The 21,531-nt window shown below is 43.6% G+C and overlaps 1 protein-coding gene across 10 annotated transcripts in view; it reads right to left on the reverse strand.

The window, feature by feature from the left end:
- Positions 1 to 21,531, reverse strand: part of ZNF713 (zinc finger protein 713) — a 48,701-nt gene that overhangs the window by 5,018 nt on the left and 22,152 nt on the right. For 7 of the 10 annotated variants that reach the window (XM_063668373.1, XM_063668377.1, XM_054495601.2 and 4 more), the window contains 2 exons: positions 13,920 to 14,046; positions 13,509 to 13,601 (listed from right to left, as the gene is read on the reverse strand). In XM_063668373.1, coding sequence (XP_063524443.1) covers positions 13,509 to 13,601; positions 13,920 to 14,046 — 220 coding nt within the window. Of the gene's footprint in view, positions 1 to 13,508; positions 13,602 to 13,919; positions 14,047 to 19,247; positions 19,504 to 21,531 lie in introns of all 10 variants that reach the window. The other 3 variants (XM_063668371.1, XM_063668368.1, XM_063668370.1) reach the window with 1 other exon arrangement.

Genomic DNA, 21,531 nt, shown 5'->3' on the forward strand with positions numbered 1-21,531 from the left:
GTAACCAGGTAATTATTGTCTTAATTGGGACACTTGATGGTAAAAGGCAGTATCATCACTAATTCTGCCAGGAACTGTCATGGGAAACTGGGTGGGGAGAATTCTGACCATTCCACCTTGGCTCACCCCTTAATATGCACCCTTCTACCTCTTCCCTCAAAAGGGGGTTAGGAACTCACAACATGGTTTTCTGCTCTTTACCCAATCTCCTCACAGAAGTCACAAGTCCCTCTCAGATCTTTTTATTTTTTTTTTCTTTTTGAGACAGAGTCTCATTCTGTTGCCCAGGCCAGAGTGCAGTGGTGTGATCTCAGCTCACTGCAACCTCCGCCTCCTGGGTTCAAGTGATTCTCCCACCTCAGCCTCCCGAGTAGCTGGGACTGGAAGTGCACACCATCATGCCTGGCTAATTCTTATATTTTTAGTAGAGACGGGTTTTCACCATGTTGGCCAAGTGCGTCTTGAACTCTTGACCTCAAATGATCCGCCTGCCTCTGCCTCCAAAAGTGCTGGGATTACAAGTGGGAGCCATCATGCCTGGACTCTCTCAGATCTTTCTTTTTTTTTCTTGAGACAGAGTCTCGCTCTGTTGCCCAGGGTGGAGTGCCGTGGCGTGATGTCGGCTCATTGCAAGCGCTGCCTCCCAGGTTCATGCCATTCTCCTGCCTCAGCCTCCCGAGTAGCTGGGACTATAGGTGCCTGCCACCACACTCGGCTAATTTTTTTTGTATTTTTAGTAGAGACGGGGTTTCACCGTGTTAGCCAGGATGGTCTCGATCTCCTCACCTCATGATCCGCCTGCCTCGGCCTCCCAAAGTGCTGGGATTACAGGCGTGAACCACTGTGCCCTGCCGTCAGATCTTTCTTATAGCCTTGCTCTGGCTGGCCAAGGAATGAGGTTCATGAGGCCATTTCCTATGCTCATGGAGATGTGGGTGAGGGTTCCTACACCTACTTTGATACGCAGGTATCTTCTGTCAACTCTCAGGGAGGAAGAGTCCCTTCTAACACACACATATATATGAGTAACTATGTGTATGTATTTATACATACATAGTTTTAATTTATTTTTAAACCAAAACAGGATAATGTATGTATTGCCTATGTAATTTTATTACTTAACAATATTCTTTCTAAATGAGTATATATATATATAGGTCTACTTCATCCTTTTTAAAGGGCATATCCTACTTTTAAAAAATCTTTTCTCCTGCTGTTAAATTTTAGGTTTCCAGTTTTCTTTGCTATTTCATACAATAATGCAATGAACATCCTTATACAAACATCTTATGGACCTAAGCTAGTATTTCAATATGACGGACAATATGCAATGCCAGGCCAGGCACGGTGGCTCACGCCTGTAATCCCAGCACTTTGGGAGGTCAAGGTGGGTGGATCGCGAGGTCAGGAGTTCAAGATCAGCCTGGCCAACATGGTGAAACCCTGTCTCTACTAAAAAAATACAGATTAGCTGGGCGTGGTGGTGCATGTCTGTAATCCCAGCTACTCGGGAGGCTGAGGCAGGAGAATCACTTGAACTCAGGAGGCAGAGGCTGCAGTGAGCCAAGATCGTGCCACTGCACTCCAGTCTAGGCAACAGAGCAAGACTCCGTCTCAGGAAAAAAAAAAAAAAAAAAAAAAGGCAATGCTAGATCATAGGGTTTGCACACTACACATTTTGATAAATTCTGTCAAATTGTTCTCTTAAAAGGCTCTACCATGGCTGGGCACAGTGGCTTACACCTGTAATCCTAGCATTTTGGGAGGCCAAGGCAGGCAGACTGCTTGAGCCCAGGAGTTCAAGACCAACCTGGACAACAAAGCGAAATCCTGTCTATAAAAAATACAAAAAACATAGCCAGGTGTGGTGGCATGTGCTTGCCATCCTAGCTACTAGGGAGGCTGAGGTGAGAGGACCACCTGAGCCCAGGGAGGCTGGGGCTACAGTAAGCCATGATTGTGCCACTGTACCTAAGCCTGGGAGACCAAACACACATAAGGCTCTACCAAATGCACCTAACAGTGTGAAATGTAACTCATTTCACCCACACCATTCCCAATACAAGATGTGATAACATTTTGATTTTGCCAATTTGATGGGTGAAAAATGGTACCTCATCCATGCTTTAATTTTTATTTCTTTCATTATGTTTAGCTTGAGCATTTCCCCATATATTTATGGGCTGTTTTATTTCTTTTGTGAATATTTTGGTGGTACTGGGGATCTGTAGACCTGCTAAAATTGAACACGAAGTTTTGTGCGCAAGTACATACATATATTTTTCTGGAGCGAGAACCATAACTTTCATTAGATTTTCAAAGGGGTCCAAGATTCAAAAAAAGTTTAAGAGCCTCTGTTTTAAGGAGATCCTAACTAGTCTCTTTGCCAACAATCTTTCCTCCCATTTCATTATTCAGCATAATAAAACTAAATTATTCTTCCTAAGTCACTGATTTCATCATGTTCACCCACACAAAATCTGGTGGCCCCAACCCTTTTAAATTATCCTTAACAAAAAATTAGGCTCGGTATGGTGGCTCTTGCCTGTAATCCCAGCACTTTGGGAGGCCAAGGTGGGCAAATGCTTGAGCCCAGGAGCTCAAGACCAGCCTGGGCAACATGGCAAAACCCTGTCTCTACAAAAAGATGCAAAAATTATCTGGGTGTGGTGGTGCGCACCTATAGTCCCAGTTACTGGGGAGGATGAGGTGGGAGAATTGCTTGGGCCTGGGAGGCAGAGGTTGCCGTGAGCTGAGATTGTGCCACTGCACTTCAGCCTGGGTGACAAGAGCAAGACCCTGTCTCGCAAACAATGACAAAAACAAAACAAAACAAAACAAAAATTAGTTTATGCATGGCCAACAAGCTATTCCTACTCATTTAATACAGTACATTCAAATAAGTAAATTCAAGCATAAAATTATAGGAGGAGGCCAGGCGTGGCAGCTCACACCTGTAGTCCCAAGCACTTTGGGAGGCCGAGGCGGGTGGATCACCTGAGGTCAGGAGTTCGAGACCAGCCTGGCCAACATGGTGAAACCCCGTCTCTACTAAAAATACAAAAAATTAGCCAGGCGTGGTGGCACATGCCTGTAATCCCAGCTACTCGGGAGGCAGAGGCAGGAGAATCACTCGAACTCAGGAGGTGGAGGTTGCAGTGAGTCGAGATCGTGCCATTGCACTCCAGCCTGGGCAACAAGAGTGAAACTCTGTCACAAACAAACAAAAATTACAGGAGTAAAAGTAGGCCTTAAGACCTTATGTATGAAATTATTATTATTTTTGAGACAGGGTCTCGCTTTTTCACCCAGGATGGAGTGCAGTGGTGTGATCTCGGCTCATTGCAACCTCTGCCTCCTGGGTTTAAGTGATTCTCCTGCCTCAGCCTCCCAAGTAGCTGGGATCACAGGCGCCTGCCACCACGCCCAGCTAATTTTTTGTATTTTTAATAGAGATGGGGTTTCACCATGTTAGTCAGGCTAGTCTCGAACTCCTGACCTTGTGATTCGCCCTCCTCAACCTCCCGAAGTGCTGGGATTATAGGTGTGAGCCACCACGCCCAGTCAATACCAAAGTATTTTTAACCGACTCACATTTAGGTTGTAGCTTCTTATTACAAATAGCACAGCAAGAGTAGTTAGTTGCCCAAACATATATTAGATTTTTTTTTTTTTTTTTGAGACAGGGTCTTGCTTTGTCACCTAGGCTGGAGTGCAGTGGTGTGATCATAGCTCACATCAGCTTTGACCTCCTGGGCTCAAGTGATCCTTTTGCCTCAGCCTCCAGAGTAGGTGGGACCACAGGCTCATGCCACGATACCCTGCTTTTTTTTTTTTTGGTAGAGACGAAGTCTCCCTACATTGCCTAGGCTGGTCACAAACTCCTGAGCTTAGGTGATCCTTCCGCCTTGGCTTCCCAAAGTGCTGGAATTACAGGCGTAAGCCACCGCGCCTGGCCACAAATTTTTAAGAGAAAAAAAAAAGTCCGAGTCAAAAAGTTATGGAAAATAGATCAATGGATGTACAAAATATATACAAATGACTATGGTCTAAGATTAAATTACATGCGGAAAAATTAAAAGTATATGTGATTACAGTTATACCTGATTGAGAAGATTAATTTTAAACCAATGTATTATTTCAACCAAACTATCAACTGGAACACTTTCTTTTCAGCCAAAAGGCTTCTGTTTGCACGTGGACTTTGACTCCAGAGTGTTTGAAATGATTGGCTGGAGCTCTACAGACTGCCTCTCATGTCTCTTAGCACTGAATCTGCAGCCTGTGGACCTGGTTCCTGAACCCACAGGGAGGTATGGTCCTCTAGGCTCCTACTGCACGGGAGTCTGGAGTTCAAGGCATTCATTGCCTAAGCTCTAGCTTCCAGAACTTTAGTTTATCCCTGGAAATATGGCAGCTGGATCACCATGATCATGGCCACTTTTGCTGGTCTCCTTCCTTCCACATCTTGCCTCTGTGAGGGAAATGGAAAAACTCCTGCAGCTGCCTGACACACTTGCTATCTACTGATACCAGGAGTGCCTGTGCATGCACCGTAGAGACACTGATCACTCACTGAGGATGGTCCCAAGGCATACTCACACCTTCAATCAAAGGGCAGCCCATCTACATCCTAGCACCAAATTGCAGATTGAGGCAAAGACTGCCTTGGGCTTTTAGGCGGCTTTGAGGAACAAACTGTATTCTATTTGCCCCAGCTCCTCAGCTAATCTACGTCCCCTATGTTAGGAGATATGATTATAACTGCTCTCAAAAGGAAGGTGGGCACTGAGGAGGATAAAGCCCCCATTAAGCCATGCATAAGGGAGCATGCAGAAATACCGGTCACTCATTATCCACTGTCTACTTCCTTCCTGGTTTGGCCTCACCTGGCTAGAGACCCAATCATTCACTGAAACCTCCAAGCCCTTCTTTGTACTTTCACCTAAGTCTGCTATCAGATCTCATGCTACCTATCTGTCTGCTGTCTGAGATTATAGACAAAGTGCTCTTTGGGAAGAAACTGTTTTCAGACATAGAAGCAGAGGAGCTTCCCTTGCCCACAGTGAGAATGACATGAAATCTAACTTGAGTACAAATCCCAAGTTAAGTGATTGTAAGACCTTGGGCATAGCTACAGACTAAGGCCCTCTGGCTTACGGCAGAGGTTCATCAGGCTTCCATTAATCTTGCCTGAGGGCTCTTTATAAAAAATAACAAAAAACTGGGGATTAGCACAGATTACTGTAGTCTCAGTGTCTCTACTATTTTTGCCCATTATCTGTCCCCACTGACTCTATATTCCCTGGACCCACTTTAGGGGTATGAGTCTTTAATAAAGTTAGATGTCTGGGGCACCTATGACCTCCTTTGTATCTAAGAATGGATACCTTCTAGACAGGCCTGTGGTCAGTATGAGCATGCTGTGATGCCACTGGGCAACCTGAAGAACATCTTGCAGCACCTCCGCACCAGGGCATGCCTTGCCAAGCAGATGTTTCCCCTGCTCAGGCTCATCCATGCCTTTTGAACTACATTGTTTAGGAAACAGGAAGGAAGGAAACAAGGAAGTAAGAAAGAAGGGAGAGAAGGAGAGAGGGAAAGATGGAGGGAGAGAAGGAGAGAGGGAAAGAAGGAGGGAGAGGAGACAGGAAAAGGAGGGAGAGAATTAGGGAGAAAGGGAAGGGGGAAAACAATTTTTTTTGAAAAAATATTAATCCTTTCTACATGTAAAGCATCATCATATTTTCAGTTCTCTTTTATTAATTTAAAAATGTGTCACAATTTATAGTGGGTTATGACTTTAATTCAGTAGTTAATTCAAATTAGAAACAAACAGAATATGCTAAAAAAAAAGACAGAAAATGTCAGAGTTCATCAGACACAGTGATAACGATAAATATTGTTGGGTAACACTTCTGTTTCAATTTTTTTTTTTTTTTTCTTTGAGACAGTTTTGCTCTTGTTGCCCAGGCTGGAGAGCAATGACGTGATCTCAGCTCACCGCAACCTCCACCTCCCAGGTTCAAGCGATTCTCCTACCTCAGCCTCCCGAGTAACTGGGATTACAGGCGCCCGCCACCATGCCTGGCTAATTTTTGTATTTTTAGTAGAGACAGCGTTTCATCAGGTTGGTCAGGCTGGTTTCAAACTCCTGACCTCAGGTGATCCACCCGCCTCGTCTCCCAAGTGCTGGGATTACAAGCATGCACCACTGCACCAGGCCTCAATTTCAATTTTATAGATTATATAGATCTTATGGATGGCAAGAAAAATGCATTTTTTAATGAGAGTGGCGGTTAACAATAATTTACAACTATTGCTTTGGCAAGGTTGACAAGTTTTTTTTCTGTAAAGGGCCAGATAGTAAATATTTTAAGTTTTGTGGGCCATATGGTCTCTGTTGCACTCAGCTCTGCTGTTGCAGGGTGAAAGAATCCACAGACAATGGTTTTTTGGTTTTCTTATTTTTGAGACAGTCTCTGTCGCCCAGGCTGGAGGGGAGTGGCACGATCTCGGCTTATTGCAACCTCCACCTCCCAGGCTCAAGTGATCCTCTTGGCTCAACACTCAGCCTCCCGAGTAGCTGGGACTACAGGTGTGCACCACCACACTCAGCTAATTTTTGTGTTTTGTGGCTATGTGTGTCGTCATGTTGCCCAAGATGGTCCTCAACTCCTGAGCTCAAGCAATCTTCCCGTCTCTTATGTAAAAGAATGAGTGTGGTTGTGTTCCCATAAAACTCTATTTACAAAAACATGTTACTCTAGACTACATTATTTTTCATCCAAAGAGCCTACAACACCAAACAAGGTATGTGGAAAGGAAGGCCTATGACTGGTCTAGGACATCTTTGTGCTGACTTCCAGTTCATCTGATCCCAGTAATGTACGAAAATGCTTTCCTCCTCATGGACCCAGCGGTGTATACTACCAAACTTTTCAACTTTTGCTAACATGGTAGGCAAGAAAATATAATTTGTGTAGCTTTAATTTGCATTTCTCTTATTATGACTGAGATTGAACATTTTTTCATATGTTAAATGTATCTGGATTCCTTTAAGAACTGTTCATAACCTGGGAGGCAGAGGTTGCAGTGAGCGGAGATCGTGTCACTGCACTCCAGCCTGGGCAACAGAACGAGACTCTATTTCAAAAAAAAAAAAGAACTGTTCATATTATTTTTATTGGGCTGTTGGCCACTTATTAATTTAGAGGAGCATTTTATAATATTCATGGATGATCAGCTCTTTTGACCTAAGTTGAAAATATTTTCCTCCATTGTTGTTTATCTTTTTACTTAGTTTATTATTTTACATCAAGCAGAATTATTATTTTATACAATGCAGAATTTTTGGATTTGTGTGTACTGAATATATGAATCTCCTCTTTAATGGCTTCTGGATTTTAAATTATAGTCAGAAAAAACTCCCCCATTTCAAGGTTATAAAAGATTTCTCCCATGTTTTCTTCCAGGTCTCTCTCTCTCCATTTTTTTTTTTTTTGAGTCTTGCTCTGTCACCCAGGCTGGAGTGCAGTGGTGCAGTCTCAATTCACTGCAACCTCCACCTTCCAGGCTCAAGCAGTTCTCATGCCTCAGCCTCCTGAGGAGCTGGGACTACAGGTGTGCGCCACTGCACCCAGCCTCTTCCAGATCTCTTATAGTTTCATGTTTTACGTGTAAAATCTGTTTCCTTTGGAGTTTATCTTGGCTCAAGGGGTAAGCTATAGATCCAATTTTGTCTCTCTCCAGATGGCTACCTACCATATATGAAGAGGTGCACATTTCAAAAGCACCAGTTGTCTCAACACTTTACTACAATGCCCACTTTTCACCTCCTAATTTGAAATGATGCCATTATTTAAAATAATGCCTTTATATTAAATGCCCACATGTATTTGGGTTTACTTCTGACTTGTCTATTCTGTTCAGTTGGTCTGACTTCATTAATGAAATTTTACTGTATATTTTAAATATCTAGTAGGAATAATCTCCCTTATTGATTTTCCTTTTCAGAATTTTCTTGATAATTTTTGTGCTTTGGATTTTCCATATGAACTTTAGATAAGCTTACCTAGCTTTCCCCTCAAACTCTTGTAGGCAGGTTTTTTATTTTTGAGACGGATTCACATTGTAGCCCAGGCTGGTGTGCAGTGGTGCAATCATAGCTCACTGCAGCCTCGACCTCCAGGGCTCAATCGATCCTCCTGCCTCAGCCTTTTGACTAGCTGGGACTACAGGCGTGTGTTACCACACCTGGCTAATTTTTTTTTTTTGGTAGAAATGGGCTCTGAACCTGTTGCCCAGGCTGGTCTCAAACTCCTGGACTCAAGTAATCCACCTGCCTCAGTCTCCCACAGTGCTGGGATTATAGGTGTGAGCCCTGGCACCCGGCCTGCAGGCACTTTTTATGGAATTGTATTACATGTATAGTAGGGACATTGCCATCTTGGCATGTCTATTTATTCAGGTTTATTTTTGTGTCTGTCAGAAGTGTTTAAAGTTTCTCCTATGAAGGTATTGCATATCTCTTGTTGAAGTTTATTCCTAGGTGTTTTATTTTTTTCAGTTCAGTTGCTATTACATGGGTGCTTCTCTTCCATCTTGTAATCCAACTGGTAGTTGTTTGTGCCTTCACCTTTGTTCCACCTTCAACAGTCTACTTACATGGCAATACATTCATATTCTGGACCTTGCCTGCTCCACGTAAGAAATCTCCAACTCGTTGTAACACTCTCCTGCCTTACTCACATTCTGCCTCTTTCTGACCTCTTCTACATCTCCATTTCTTTGACTCTCCTTTGGTCTTTTAGTTTTAAGTCCTCTTCAGGCCTCATTCTACTTCCTGTCACTTCCTAGACTTGTCAAATCACTTGAGTTAACTCTCATACAGTTTCACACAGTTTTCCTCCTTTAGTCCCTAAAATCTAACACCCTCAACCCCTGTCCTATAAACCCTTTCCAGTGTTAAATATAACAGGAGGAAGAGCATACTCATGCAAATTAGAAACCACAGCTGTATGGGGCAGAGTCTCAAGGGGGCCCTCATCGCTGCTCAGTGCTGCCTCTGCTCGTCTTTGGTCAGCTTCCACTGACTCTTGTAAGCTTCAGCAAATGTACCATGAGTCCTCTACCTGCCTTCCCAATTCCCTTACGCTCAACAGAGGACACTGCTTCCTAATTTGCCAAGAAAACAGAAGTCATGATGTGTGAACTCCCCCAAATCTTCCATTGACATATTTACTGACATATACAGTCACCCTAATGTCCTTCCCTCTAATCCCACTCCCATCTCTTCTAGAACCTTGCTCCATCTCTTGTAGCTTTTTTTTTTTTTGAGACAGAGTCTCGCTCTGTCACCCAGGCTAGAGTGCAGTGGTGCAATCTTGGCTCACTGCAACCTCTGTCTCTGGGGTTCAAGCGATTCTCATGCCTCAGCTTCCTGAGTAGCTGGGATTACAGGTGCGCGCCACCAAGCCCAGCTAATTTTTGTATTTGTAGTAGAGACGGGGTTTTACCATGTTGGCCAGGCTGGTCCTGAACTCCTGACCTCAAGTGATCCGTCCATCTCAGCCTCCCAAAGTGCTGGGATTATAGGCGTGAGCACCCAGCTGTATCTATTTTTTCACTTGTCCTCTCTACTGGTTCCTTCCCTTCAGCATTATAAACAAGTAAAATCGTTCTGCTTAGAACAATTCTTTTGTTTTTTTCAGACAAGTTCTCACTCTACTGCCCAGGCTGGAATGCAGTGGTGCCATCGTAACTCACTGCAGCCTCGACCACCTAGGCTCAAGTGATCCTCCCAACTCAGCCTCCCAAGTAGCAGAGACTACAGGCTCATACCTCCACATCCAGCTAACTTTTAATTTTTTTTGTAGAGATGGGGGTCTCACTATGTTGCCCAGGCTGGTCTTGAACTCCTGGGCTCAAGGGATCCTTCCACGGTCTCCGAAAGTGCTAGGCGTAAGCCACTGAGCCTGGCCTAGAACAATCCTGTTTTGACACTACCTTTTATTCTGGCTGCTAATATCCTCTTTATTATTTCCCCTTCCCACTCCTCACTCTAGCTAGCTGCTGTTTCTTTTTTTTTTTGTTTGAGACGGAGTCTAACTCTGTCACCCAGGCTGGAGTGCAGTGGCACAGTCTCGGCTCACTGCAACCTCTGCCTCCCAGGTTCAAGTGATTCTCCAGCCTCAGCCTGCCACGTAGCTGTGATTACAGGCGCCCACCACCACGCCTGGCTAAGTTTTGTATTTTTAGTAGAGATGGGGTTTCACCATGTTGGTGAACCCCAGGCTGGTCTCAAACGCCTGACCTCATGATCCATCTGCTTTGGCTTCCCAAAGTGCTGGGATTATAGGCATGAGCCATGAGCCACTGTGCCCGGCCCTCACTCTAGCTGCTTATAAGAATATTACACACTTGCTAGCTCTAATTTTTTCTTTTTAAACCTCCCCGTTGTTCATGCAACAATGTACAAACTGACTGTTCTTCTAATCATCCCCCTGTCACTTCTCTCAATAATATAATCGCCAATCTTCTTGCTGCTAAATCTACTGGGTATTTTCCAGGTCTCAGCTTAGCTTAAGAAAGATTTTGGATAAATAAGGACCAGCAAATGTCAATAACAATGAGGCATGCAGTACCCTAGCGGGCGTGCAGAATTAGACTGCATAAGCTCTATCATTCTCTTAGCCTCCTGACAAACAGAAACGTTTTACTACATCCTCTCAGGGGAACCCCTGATTCTGTCTCACAGGATATTGAAGAAATGCAAGCAGTCACCTTAGGGAAGACGGTTAGGCTGCCTGTCCTTGATAAGAGATGTGAAAAAAACCACTTGCTCAAGCTTATATGTGAACCAAGAGCCTTGGGCATCCACATATAGATGGACAATGAAATTTGGAAGTTTTCTTTTTATTTTTATGGAGACAGAGTCTCGCTCTATTGCCCAGGCTGGAGTGCAGTGGCACAATCTTGGCTCACTGCAACCTCTGCCTCCCAGATTCAAATGATTTTCCTGCCTCTGCCTCCCGAGTAGCTGGGATTCCAGGCACCCGCCACCACGCCTGGCTAATTTTTGTATTTTTAGTAGAGATGGGGTTTCACCATGTTGGCCAGGCTTGAACTCCTGATCTCAAGTGATCATCCGCCTTGGCCTCCCAAAGTGCTGGGATTACAGCCACGAGCCACTGCGCCCGGCCAAAATCTGGAAGTTTTCCTAAATTAGCAATTATTTTTTCGAGTTGGGGGTCTGTGTAAAGGGACACAATAGGAGATAGTGTGGGTCCTACAGATGGCAGCATATGTGCCTGTGGGAAGGAATAGCTCTGCTCTCTGCTGTAGGTCCCCGCCCTGGAAATTTACCTGAAAAGGGAGTTCTCTAATTTGTTCCTTTAGTTTCCTACTCCCCAGGTTTGGGGATGTGGAAGGCTGTAGAAATATGTCCCAGCGTTGTCAGGGAAGGTGCCCGGGCTTCTTGACAAAATGTCTTAATTACCAGCTCTATTCATGGAATGTGAGCACTGGTTAGGTGAAAATTCTGGTTCAGTAAGGCTAAGAGATCTCAGTGAGGCTGAAACAGGAACAAGGTTTTCTTTTCTTTTCTTTTCTTTTCTTTTTTGAGATGGAGTCTTGCTCTGTTGCCAGGCTGGAGTGCAGTGGCGCGATCTCGGCTCACTGCAACTTCTGCCTCCTGGGTTCAAGCGATTATCTTGCTTCAGCCTCCCAGGTAGCTAGGACTACAGGCGCACGTCACCACGCCCGGCTAAGTTTTGTATTTTTAGTAGAGACGGGGTTTCACCATGTTGGCCAGGATGGTCTCGATCTCTTGACCTCGTGATCTGCCCGCCTCAGCCTCCCAAAGTGTTGGGATTACAGGCGTGAGCCACCGTGCCCAGCCAGGAACAAGGTTTTCTACCTAAGATCACTTAGAGCATTAAAAGCAAGAAGGATAGCCAAGTCAAAGTCAACTTGAAAAAGCCGAAGAGTTTGAATGACAGAAAACCAAGTCCAAATGATGAAGCCAGGTACCAGAGCAAAGAGCCAGAGTGGGAACTCACAAGAGATGGGGTAGGTTCGCCTGGTGTCATGGACCAGAGTAGAAACTACCTAACTCAGCATCTGGTGTACAGTCAGCAGTCCACTCCTTGTTAAAACAGCCAAGCAGAACATCGTAGGTGGTATGCCAGCAACAGGAAACTAAGGTGGTTGGGACTTTTTTTTTTTTTTGGTCAAGAAATCCCGTATTTAAGGGAATGCTTTAAAGAAGAGAGTATAAAGCCAACAGATCCAGGTTTTGAAATATTTAAGTAAAATGACAGCATGACACTAATAAACAAAAATATAATCTAAATTGTTTTTTTATTTTTGAGATGGAGTCTCGCTCCGTTACCCAGGCTGGAGTGCAGTGGCGCGATCTTGACTCACTGCAACCTCCGCTCCCAGGTTTAAGCAATTCTCCTGCCTCAGCCTCCCAAGTAGCTGGGCATACAGGCGACTGCCACCACGCCTGGCTAATTTTTTGTATTTTTAGTAGAGACTGGGTTTCACCATGTTGGCCAGGCTGGTCTCGTACTCCTGACCTCAGGTGATCCATCTGCCTCTGCCTCCCAAAGTGCTAGGATTATAGGCGTCAGCCACCATGCCCAGCCATAATCAATTCTGACACGAGAATGTGGGTGAAATACTGGGACTAGAAATGGAGAAATGGGAAAATGATACAGAAGGACTACTTAAAAGCACTTTACTGCAGAGTGGAATAGCCAGTCCATAGGGATACATATTTTTAGGAGAATAAGGAGAAAGAAAATGCAGGAAAGGGGCAGAGGGAGATACAGAGAGAGGCTGGAAGAGACAAGAATCGTGTGCATCACAAGCCAGGGTGGAAGAACATTTCAAGAAGGGAAAGTCAACACAATCCTAACTGGCTTTGTAGCCAATTAGTAAAAAAATATTAGTAGTAGAGGTAGGAATCGGGGTCATATCACAAAGGAGAGCAAGAGAATTAGAAATTAGGCTGTGGGTTGTAGACAAGTGTCAAGAGTTTGATGATAAAAGGAAAAAGAAAAGATGAAAAATAGATTAAAATGACAGAAGATTTTTGATATGGAAAAGAAAGCTTTTTAAAAAATTTCTTCTCTGATCACCTCTCACGGAAAAGAAAGATTTAAAGAATACTGATAAGGGATGTGTAAATAAAAAATACGAAGAAAGTGCTGTGTGGATATCTGCAATATCGAGATATTTATGGGTGTTTAAATGGATACCTTCAAAATAACCTTTGTTTTGTGTGCATTTTTAAAACAATAAGTGTATATTATCTGTTCAATGAGAAAAAATAAGACAGCCATTTCAACTTCAGAAAAGTATAAAATATGAACTGTTTTTTTTCAAAAGGCTTAGTATTCCTTAAATCCCAGAGGGAGATTTTTGGAACACTCCACTGAGTGGTTCAGAAGTGGCTGTTTTCCCTCATTAAGTAGCAGTGCCCAAGAGTGTGCACTTACCCAGATGAGTGTCCAGCAGGCTGTCTCTTTCTATCACCCATTCTTCCTCTAGCTCCAACTGCGCGATTACCTCTGGCTTATAAAGCTGATACCCTATTGATGGGAGTAACATACATCTTAGGAGTTTGTACTGGGAACAAAATTCTCAGACACATTCCCAACCTTTTCAATCTTTAGAGCCTCTGGAGGGGAGACTTCAGAGGCAGCAAAATAAAGCTACCTATCTCAAACTCAATCAAGGTGTTCCGTCGGAGGAGAAAGAGCAGAAAACAAAGGTCTCTGACTCCAAAACTGATTAGCATTCTTCTGTCCCAGCCCAAACTATATTCACAAAAGCTTTGGAGGCTTCCACTAGTTCAGGAAATAAACCCATGTGAATGGCTTCCAGTTTCACAGGGATGCCATCCTCACCCAGTGCAACTAGATTCCTGTAGTTCTCCAGCATCACGTCTCGATAGAGGTTCTTCTGGGCAGGGTACAGCTGGTCCCACTCCTCTCTGGTGAAGTCCACGGCCACATCCTGAAACGTCAGTGATTCCTGAAACATCAAGCACATCCCTGCTCAGGCAAAAACGGTTCTTACAGGGACCCTCAGGGGAGGGAGTGAAAGCGTAGCACCAGGTTATCTAAGCCATTGTGCTAATAGTCTTCAGGACTCTGAGTTGTTCAGGTCAAACTTTTCTTTTAAAAAAATTAGCACCTTTCTACCATCTTTCAAGACAAAAACATACATGAAATAATTTCTGCATTTAAGTGTTTACAATTTGCTGCAGGGGAAAAATGACTCTCACTTCATCCAAATGATTAAAAACTACAAGGACACCTCAGAGATATTGTGGATTCAGTTCAGACACCACAATATAATATTGCAATAAAGTGAGTCACATGAATTTGTTGGTTTCCCAGTGCCTATAAAAGTTAAATTTACTCTGTATTTGGTCTATTAAGTGTGTAATGGCATTACATCTAAATAAATAATATGCATACCTTAATTTAAAACATTCAATTGCTAAAAAATGGTAATGGTCATCTGAGCCTTCAGCAAGTTGTAATCTTTTTGCTAGTGGAGGGTCTTGCCTTGATGCTGATGGCTGCTGACTGATCAGGGAGGTGGTTGCTGAAGGTTGGGGTGGCTGTGGCAACTTCTTTTTTTTTTTTTTTTTTTGAGACAGCGTCTCACTCTGTTGCCCAGGCTGGAGTGCAGTGCCACAATCTTGGCTCACTGCAACCTCTGCCTCCCAGGTTCAAGCAATTCTCCTGCCTCAGCCTCCCGAGTAGCTGGGACTACAGGTGTGCACCACTACACCCAGCTATATATTTTTGGTAAAGACGGGGTTTCACCATGTTGGTTGACCAGGATGGTCTCAATCTCTTGACCTTGTGATCTGCCCGCCTCAGCCTCCCGAAGTGCTGGGATTACAGGCGTAAGCCACTGCGCCCAGCCAAGGCAACTTCTTAATATAAGACAGCAATAAGGCCGGGCGTGGTGGCTCACGCCTGTAATCCCAACACTTTGGGAGGCCGAGGTGGGCAGATCACTTGAGGTCAGGAGTTTGAGACCAGCCTGGCCAACATGGTGAAACCCCGTCTCTACTGAAAATACAAAAAAATAGCCAGGCATGGTGGCACGTGCCTGTAATCCCAGCTACTCGGGAGCCTGAGGCAGAAGAATTGCTTGAACCCGGGAGGTGGAGGTTTTTAACGAGCCGAGATTGCACCACTGCACTTCAGCCTGGGCGACACAGCGAGACTCTGTCTCAAACAAACAAACAAAGAAAAGACAGCAATAAAGTTTGCTGCACTGAATCTTCATTTTACGGAAGAGTTCTCTGTAGCATGTGATGCTGTTTTATAGCATTTTTACCGCAGTAGAACTTCTTCCACAATTGGAGTCAGTCTTTTCAAATCCTGCTGCTGCTTTATCTAATAAGTTTATGGAATATTCTAAATCCGCTGTTGTCATTTCCACAGTATTCAAAGCATCTTCACCAGGAACTGATTCCATCTCAAGAAACCACTTTTTTTGCTCATCCATAAGCAGCAATTCCACCACATCTTCAGGCTGCACTTCGAATTCTAATTCTCTTGCTATTTCCACCATGCCTGCAGTTTGTTCCTCCACAGAAATCTTGAAAGCCTCAGTCATTCATGACAGTTGGAATCAACTTCTTCCAAACCCTTGTTAATGTTGATATTTGACCTCCTCTCCCGAACCACAAATGTTCTTAATGGCATCAGAATGGTGAATTTTTTCCAGGAGGCTTTCTTTTTTTTTTTTTTGAGACAGAGTCTCGCTTTGTCACCCAGGCTGGAGTGCAGTGGCGAGATCTCGGCTCACTGCAAGCTCCGCCTCCTGGGTTCACGCCATTCTCCTGCCTCAGCCTCCCGAGTAGCTGGGACTACAGGCACCTGCCACCACGCCCGGCTAATTTTTTGTATTTTTAGTAGAGACGGGGTTTCACTGTGTTCACCAGGATGGTCTCGATCTCCTGACCTTGTTATCCGCCCGCCTTGGCCTCCCAAAGTGCTGGGATTACAGGCATGAGCCACCGTGCCCGGCTCCAGGAGGCTTTCAATTTACATTGGCCAGATCCATCAGAGGAATCACTATTTACGGCAGCTAGAGCCTTATGAAATGCATGTCTTAAATAATAAGACTTGAAAGTCAAAATTACTCCTTGATCCGTGGGCTGCAGAATGGTTGTTGTGTTAGTGGGCACGAAAACAGCATTAGTCTTCTTGTACATCTCCATCAGATCTCCTGGGTAACCAGGTGCATTGTCAATGAGCAGTAATTTTTAAAGGGATTTTTTTTTTTTTTTTCCTGAGCAGTGGTTCTTAACAGTGGGTTTAAAATATTCAGTAAACCATGCTGTAAACAGATGTGCTGTCATGCAGGCTTTGTTGATCCATTTCTAGCGCACAGGCAAAGTAGACTTAGCATAATTCTTAAGGAACCTAGGATTTTTAGAATAATATGAACATTGGCTCCAGCTTAAAGTCACCACATGCATTATCCCTTAACAAAAGAAGTCAGCCTGTCTTTTGAAGCCATGCATTGACTTCTCCTTCTAGCTATTAAAGTCCTAGATTGGGCTGGGCATGATGGCTCACGCCTGTAATCCCAGCACTTTGGGAGGCACAGGCAAGAGGATCACTTGAGGTCAGGAGTTCGAGACCAGCCTGGCCAACATGGTGAAATCCCGTCTCTACTAATAAATAAAAATAAATGAATAAATAAATAAATAAAGTCCTAGATGGCATCTTCTTCCAATATAAGGCTGTTTCATCTGCACTGAAAATCTGTTGTTTAGTACAGCCACCTTCATCAGTGATCCTAGCTAGGTCTTCTGGATAACTTGCCGCAGCTACTATATCAGCACTTGCTGCTTCACTTAGCACTTTTATGTTATCGAGACAGCTTCTTTCCTTAAACCTCTTATAGCTTCCAACTTTTCTTCTGCAGCTTCCTCACCTCTTTCAGCCTTCAGAGAATTGAAGAGAGGTAGGGCCTTGCTCTGGATTAGGCTTTGGCTTAAGGGAATGTTGTGGCTGGTTTGATCTTCTAACCAATCCATTAAAACTTTCTCCATATCTGCAACACAGCTGTTTTGCTTTCTTATCATTCATGTGTTCACTGGAGTAGCAATTTTAATTTTCTTCAACAGCTTTTCCTTTGTACACATGACTTGGCTGTTTGGCCCAAGAGGCCAATCTTTTGGCCTATTTCAAATGCATTCGACATGCTCTTCTCATTAATCTTAATCAGTTTCAGCTTTTGATTGTCATTCCAACAATGTTCAAAGCATCTTCACCAGGAGTAGATTCCATCTCAAGAAACCACTTTCTTTGCTCATCCATGAGTGGCAAAAAATCCCTGGTTCCTTTTAGTGAAGAATGCGACTCTTCCTTTCACTTGAATGCTCAGAGGCCATTGTAGGGTTATTACTTGGCCTAATTTCAATATTGCTGTGTCTCAGTGAATAGGGAAGCTGGGGGAGAGGGAGATGGAAGAACAGCCGGATGGTGGAGCAGTCAGAACACACAACATTTATCAATTAAGGTTGCTGTTTTACATGAGTGCTGTTCATAACATGTATACCCTTGTAACAAACTTGCACGTTCTGTACACATACCCCAGAACTTGAAGTATAATTAAAAAATAATAATAATACACTTGAGGAGGCAGAGAGTAGGAGAGAACACACAGAAGGATCTTCTGGGATACTGGTAATGTTCTGTTTCTTGATCCGGATGAAGACTGCACGAATGAATTCATTTGGTGATAACTGAGCTTTTAACATTTATAGTATGTGTGTTTTTGTATGTTCCTTTACTTCAATAAAAAGTGTAAAAAATTAAAAAAAAATTAGCCAGGTGTGGTGGCACACTCCTGTAGTCCCAGCTACTCGGAAGGCTGGGGCAGGAGAATTGCTTGAACCCGGGAGGTGGAGGTTGCAGTGAGCCAAGATCGTGCCACTGCACTCTAGCTTAGGCGACAGAGCAAGACTCCATCTCAAAAAAAAAAAAAAAAAAAAAAAGAACCAAACTGGAGTGTTTACCAATTTATAATCCAGCTACACTATAATACAAATGCCACACCCATAAATCTCTTTGAGATCAGCCATTCTCCCCTTTGGGTTCCCTGTGAGACTGCAGTGGCACATCACCTTAACCATTCTTAGAAACCTTGCATTTAAGAGAGGACAGGTCCTCTGAGGCATTGCCCTGGATCCTTCTGAAGTTGTTACACAGCATATTATAGTCCACCCTGGGCTAGATCTTTGGTGTGAATCCCTTTCTGAATTTGGTTATTATTTGCTGCTTATGTGAATGAGAAAGTTTTCTTTTCAAACTCAGAACTTCATTGTTCACTTATATTTAACATTTCTTCATTTAGTTTATCTTTTTCCCTCACATTTTACTTTAGGCAGCCAGAAACTGCCAGTTGGCACTTTCAATCTTCTACTTGAGAATCTCTTTAGTAGATCGTTGAGTTCATTAAGTATATTCTCTATTTTCCTTTTTTTTTTTCTTTCTTTTGAGGCAGAGTTTCTCTCTGTCACCCAGGCTGGAGTGCAGTGGTGCAATCTGGGCTCACTGCAACCTCTGCCTCCCGGGTTCAGGTGATTCTCCTGTCTCAGCCTCCCGAGTACCTGGGATTACAGGTGCAAACCACCATGCCCTGGCTAATTTTTGTATTTTTAGTAGAGACGATGTTTCACCGTGTTGGCCAGGCTAGTCTCAAACTCCTGACCTCAAGTGAGGCCTTGGCCTTCCAAAGTGCTGGGATTACAGGCGTGAGCCACCATGCCTGGCCTCTATTTTCCTTGTTACTGAAGGTAACAATGTTATCCAACATTTCTTCTTCAAGGGTCCTCTATCCTCCAGCTTCTAATAACATTCTCCTTACTACCCTTTGAGTTTTGACAAAGGCCCTTTAGTTTTCCATTAACTCTCCTTGAGGCCCTTTATTATTTCACTCGTTTTCTATCTTATTCCCAGTGCTCAGTTCCAAAGTCAGTGCCCTATGGTTTAAGTTTCTGTTTTTGCAACACTCCACTTTCAGGTACTAAAATCCCTAACAATTATCTTGCTGCATAACAAACCATCCCAAAACTTGGGGGATTAAAATAGCAAGTATCATTTACTTTGCCCATAAATCTGCAATTTGGGCAGGACTAGGTGGGAAGGTTTGACTGGGGATTGGAGGATTCACTTTCAAGATGGCTTACTCACAAGGCTGGCAAATTGGTGCTGGCTTTCAGCTGGGAGCTCGGCTAGGGCTGTGGGCCTTGGCTCCTCTCCATGTGGGCTTCTCCATGGGCTGTCTGGGTTTCCTCCTGACAAGGTGGCCGGGTTTAGAGTAAGCATCCCAACAGAATGAGGTAGAAGTCTTACTGCCATTTATGATCTGCCTTGAAAGTCACAAAGCTTTGCATCCTCCAGTCATAGCCTTGCCGAGATCCAATGGCGAGCACACAGACCTCCACATCTATAATGGGATGAGTGTCAAAGTCACTTGCAAAGAAAGCATTTGGGATGGGAGGTATTTTGGCCATTTTTCTGAAAATGCAATCTGTCACATTCACACCAGCAATGTAAGAGTGTCTGTTTCCCCACAGCTTTGCCAACAGAATATGTTATACTTGTGGAAAATATCAAACTCATGGCAAATATCAAGCTTGTTGATAAAATATCCAGCTTTCTCTGGTTTTAATACAAATTTCCTCGTTTTCAGTACAGATGAACACTTTTCCTGTGTTTAAGATCCATTTGAACTTTATTTGCTGCGAACTGTCTTTTAAAAATTTTTTTCTTTTTTTTTTTTTTGAGACAGGGTCTCACTCTGTCACCCAGGCTGGAGTGCAGCGGTGCAAACATGGCTCACTGCAATCTTCACCTTCTGGGCTCAAGTGATCCTCTGACCTCAGCCTACTGTGTAGCTGGGACTACAGGTGCACACCACCACTAGTCCCCCAGCTAATTTTTGTATCTTTGGTAGAGATGAAGTTTCACCATGTTGGTCAGACTTGTCTCAAACTCCTGACCTCAAGTGATCAGCCCGCCTCGGCCTCCCAAAGTGCTAGGATTACAGGCATGAGCCACTGTCCCTGGCCTTTTGTACCTTTTTCTGTTGGACTCCTAATCTCTTGCTGATTTAGAGAAGTATTTTATATATTAGAAAGATGAGACCACTGTAATTCGAGTGGCAAAATATTTTTTTCAACTTGACATGTCTTTTTACTTTGCTTATAGTTTTTTTTTTTTTTTTCTCCATGCAGATGCTTTTTGTTTTTTGTTTTTTTTTTTTGAGGCGGAGTCTTGCTCTGTCGCCCAGGCTGGAGTGCAGTGGCGCAATCTCGGCTCACTGCAAGCTCCGCCTCCCAGGTTCACACCATCCTCCTGCCTCAGCCTCCCAAGAAGCTGGGACTACAGGCACCCGCCACCACACCTGGCTAATTTTTTGTATTTTTAGTAGAGATGGGGTTTCACCGTGTTAGCCAGGATGGTCTCAATCTCCTGACCTTGTGATCCACCCGCCTCAGCCTCCAAAGTGCTGGGATTACAGGTGTGAGCCACTGCGCCCGGCCGCTTTTGGTGTTTTTAATGAGTTGAACCCATCAATCATTGTGATTAGAAAGTTTTTCTTTGGTGAAAGTTATAAAGGAATTCTCCCATTTTTTTCTTGCATAACTTTTTGTGGTTTCATTTTTCATATTTAAATATTTGATCCATTTGAAGACTATTCTGATGTAAAGTATGAGGTACAGATCCAACTTTATCTTTTTCCAGATGGTTTCCCAGAAATCCCAACATCAATTATTGAACAAAGCAGCTTTTTATCACTGGTTTGAGATGTTACCTTTATCATATGCTAAATTCCCCATGTGTTTAAAGAATGGTTATTCAGTGCTTCCTATATATATGCCAGGCATGGTGCTTGGGATGTACCAGTGAATAAGAAACAAAAACTCCCTGCCTTTATGAAGCTTATATTCTAGAAAAGAAAGTAGACAACAAACAGCATAACTGGGTAAATTATATAGTATGTCAGAAGATAAAAGTAGGGTAAGGGTTCGAGAATATGGGTGTGGGGCAGTTACAAATTTAAATAGCGTGGTCAGGAAAGATGGCACTGGAGAGGTGACATTTGAGAAAGAAGCTTGACAGGTTAACAGTGCAAAGGCCCCAGGGCCATGTTTATGGAAGAAGAATGAGGCCAGGATGGCTAGAATGGAATACGGGGAAGAAAAGTAAATGATGAACTTTGACAGGTAATAGGCCAGATTCTATAGGACTGTTTAGGCCATCTTAAGGACTTTGGGTTTTACTCTGAGTGAAATGGGAGCCATGCACTTTGAACAGAGGAATGACATGATCTGATTTACCATTACCAATAGTGCCATTTCCTGGGTTCCACTCTTTGAAGTCATCTTTTTTCTTCCTTTGCTTTTACCCCTTAGCTAATCTCTGCTGTTTCCAAAAGAAAGCACTCAAATCTCCCTCCTTTCCTCCAATG

The sequence above is a fragment of the Pongo pygmaeus genome, chromosome 6 (assembly GCF_028885625.2).
Source record: "Pongo pygmaeus isolate AG05252 chromosome 6, NHGRI_mPonPyg2-v2.0_pri, whole genome shotgun sequence".
Classification (NCBI taxonomy): Eukaryota; Metazoa; Chordata; class Mammalia; order Primates; family Hominidae; genus Pongo; species Pongo pygmaeus.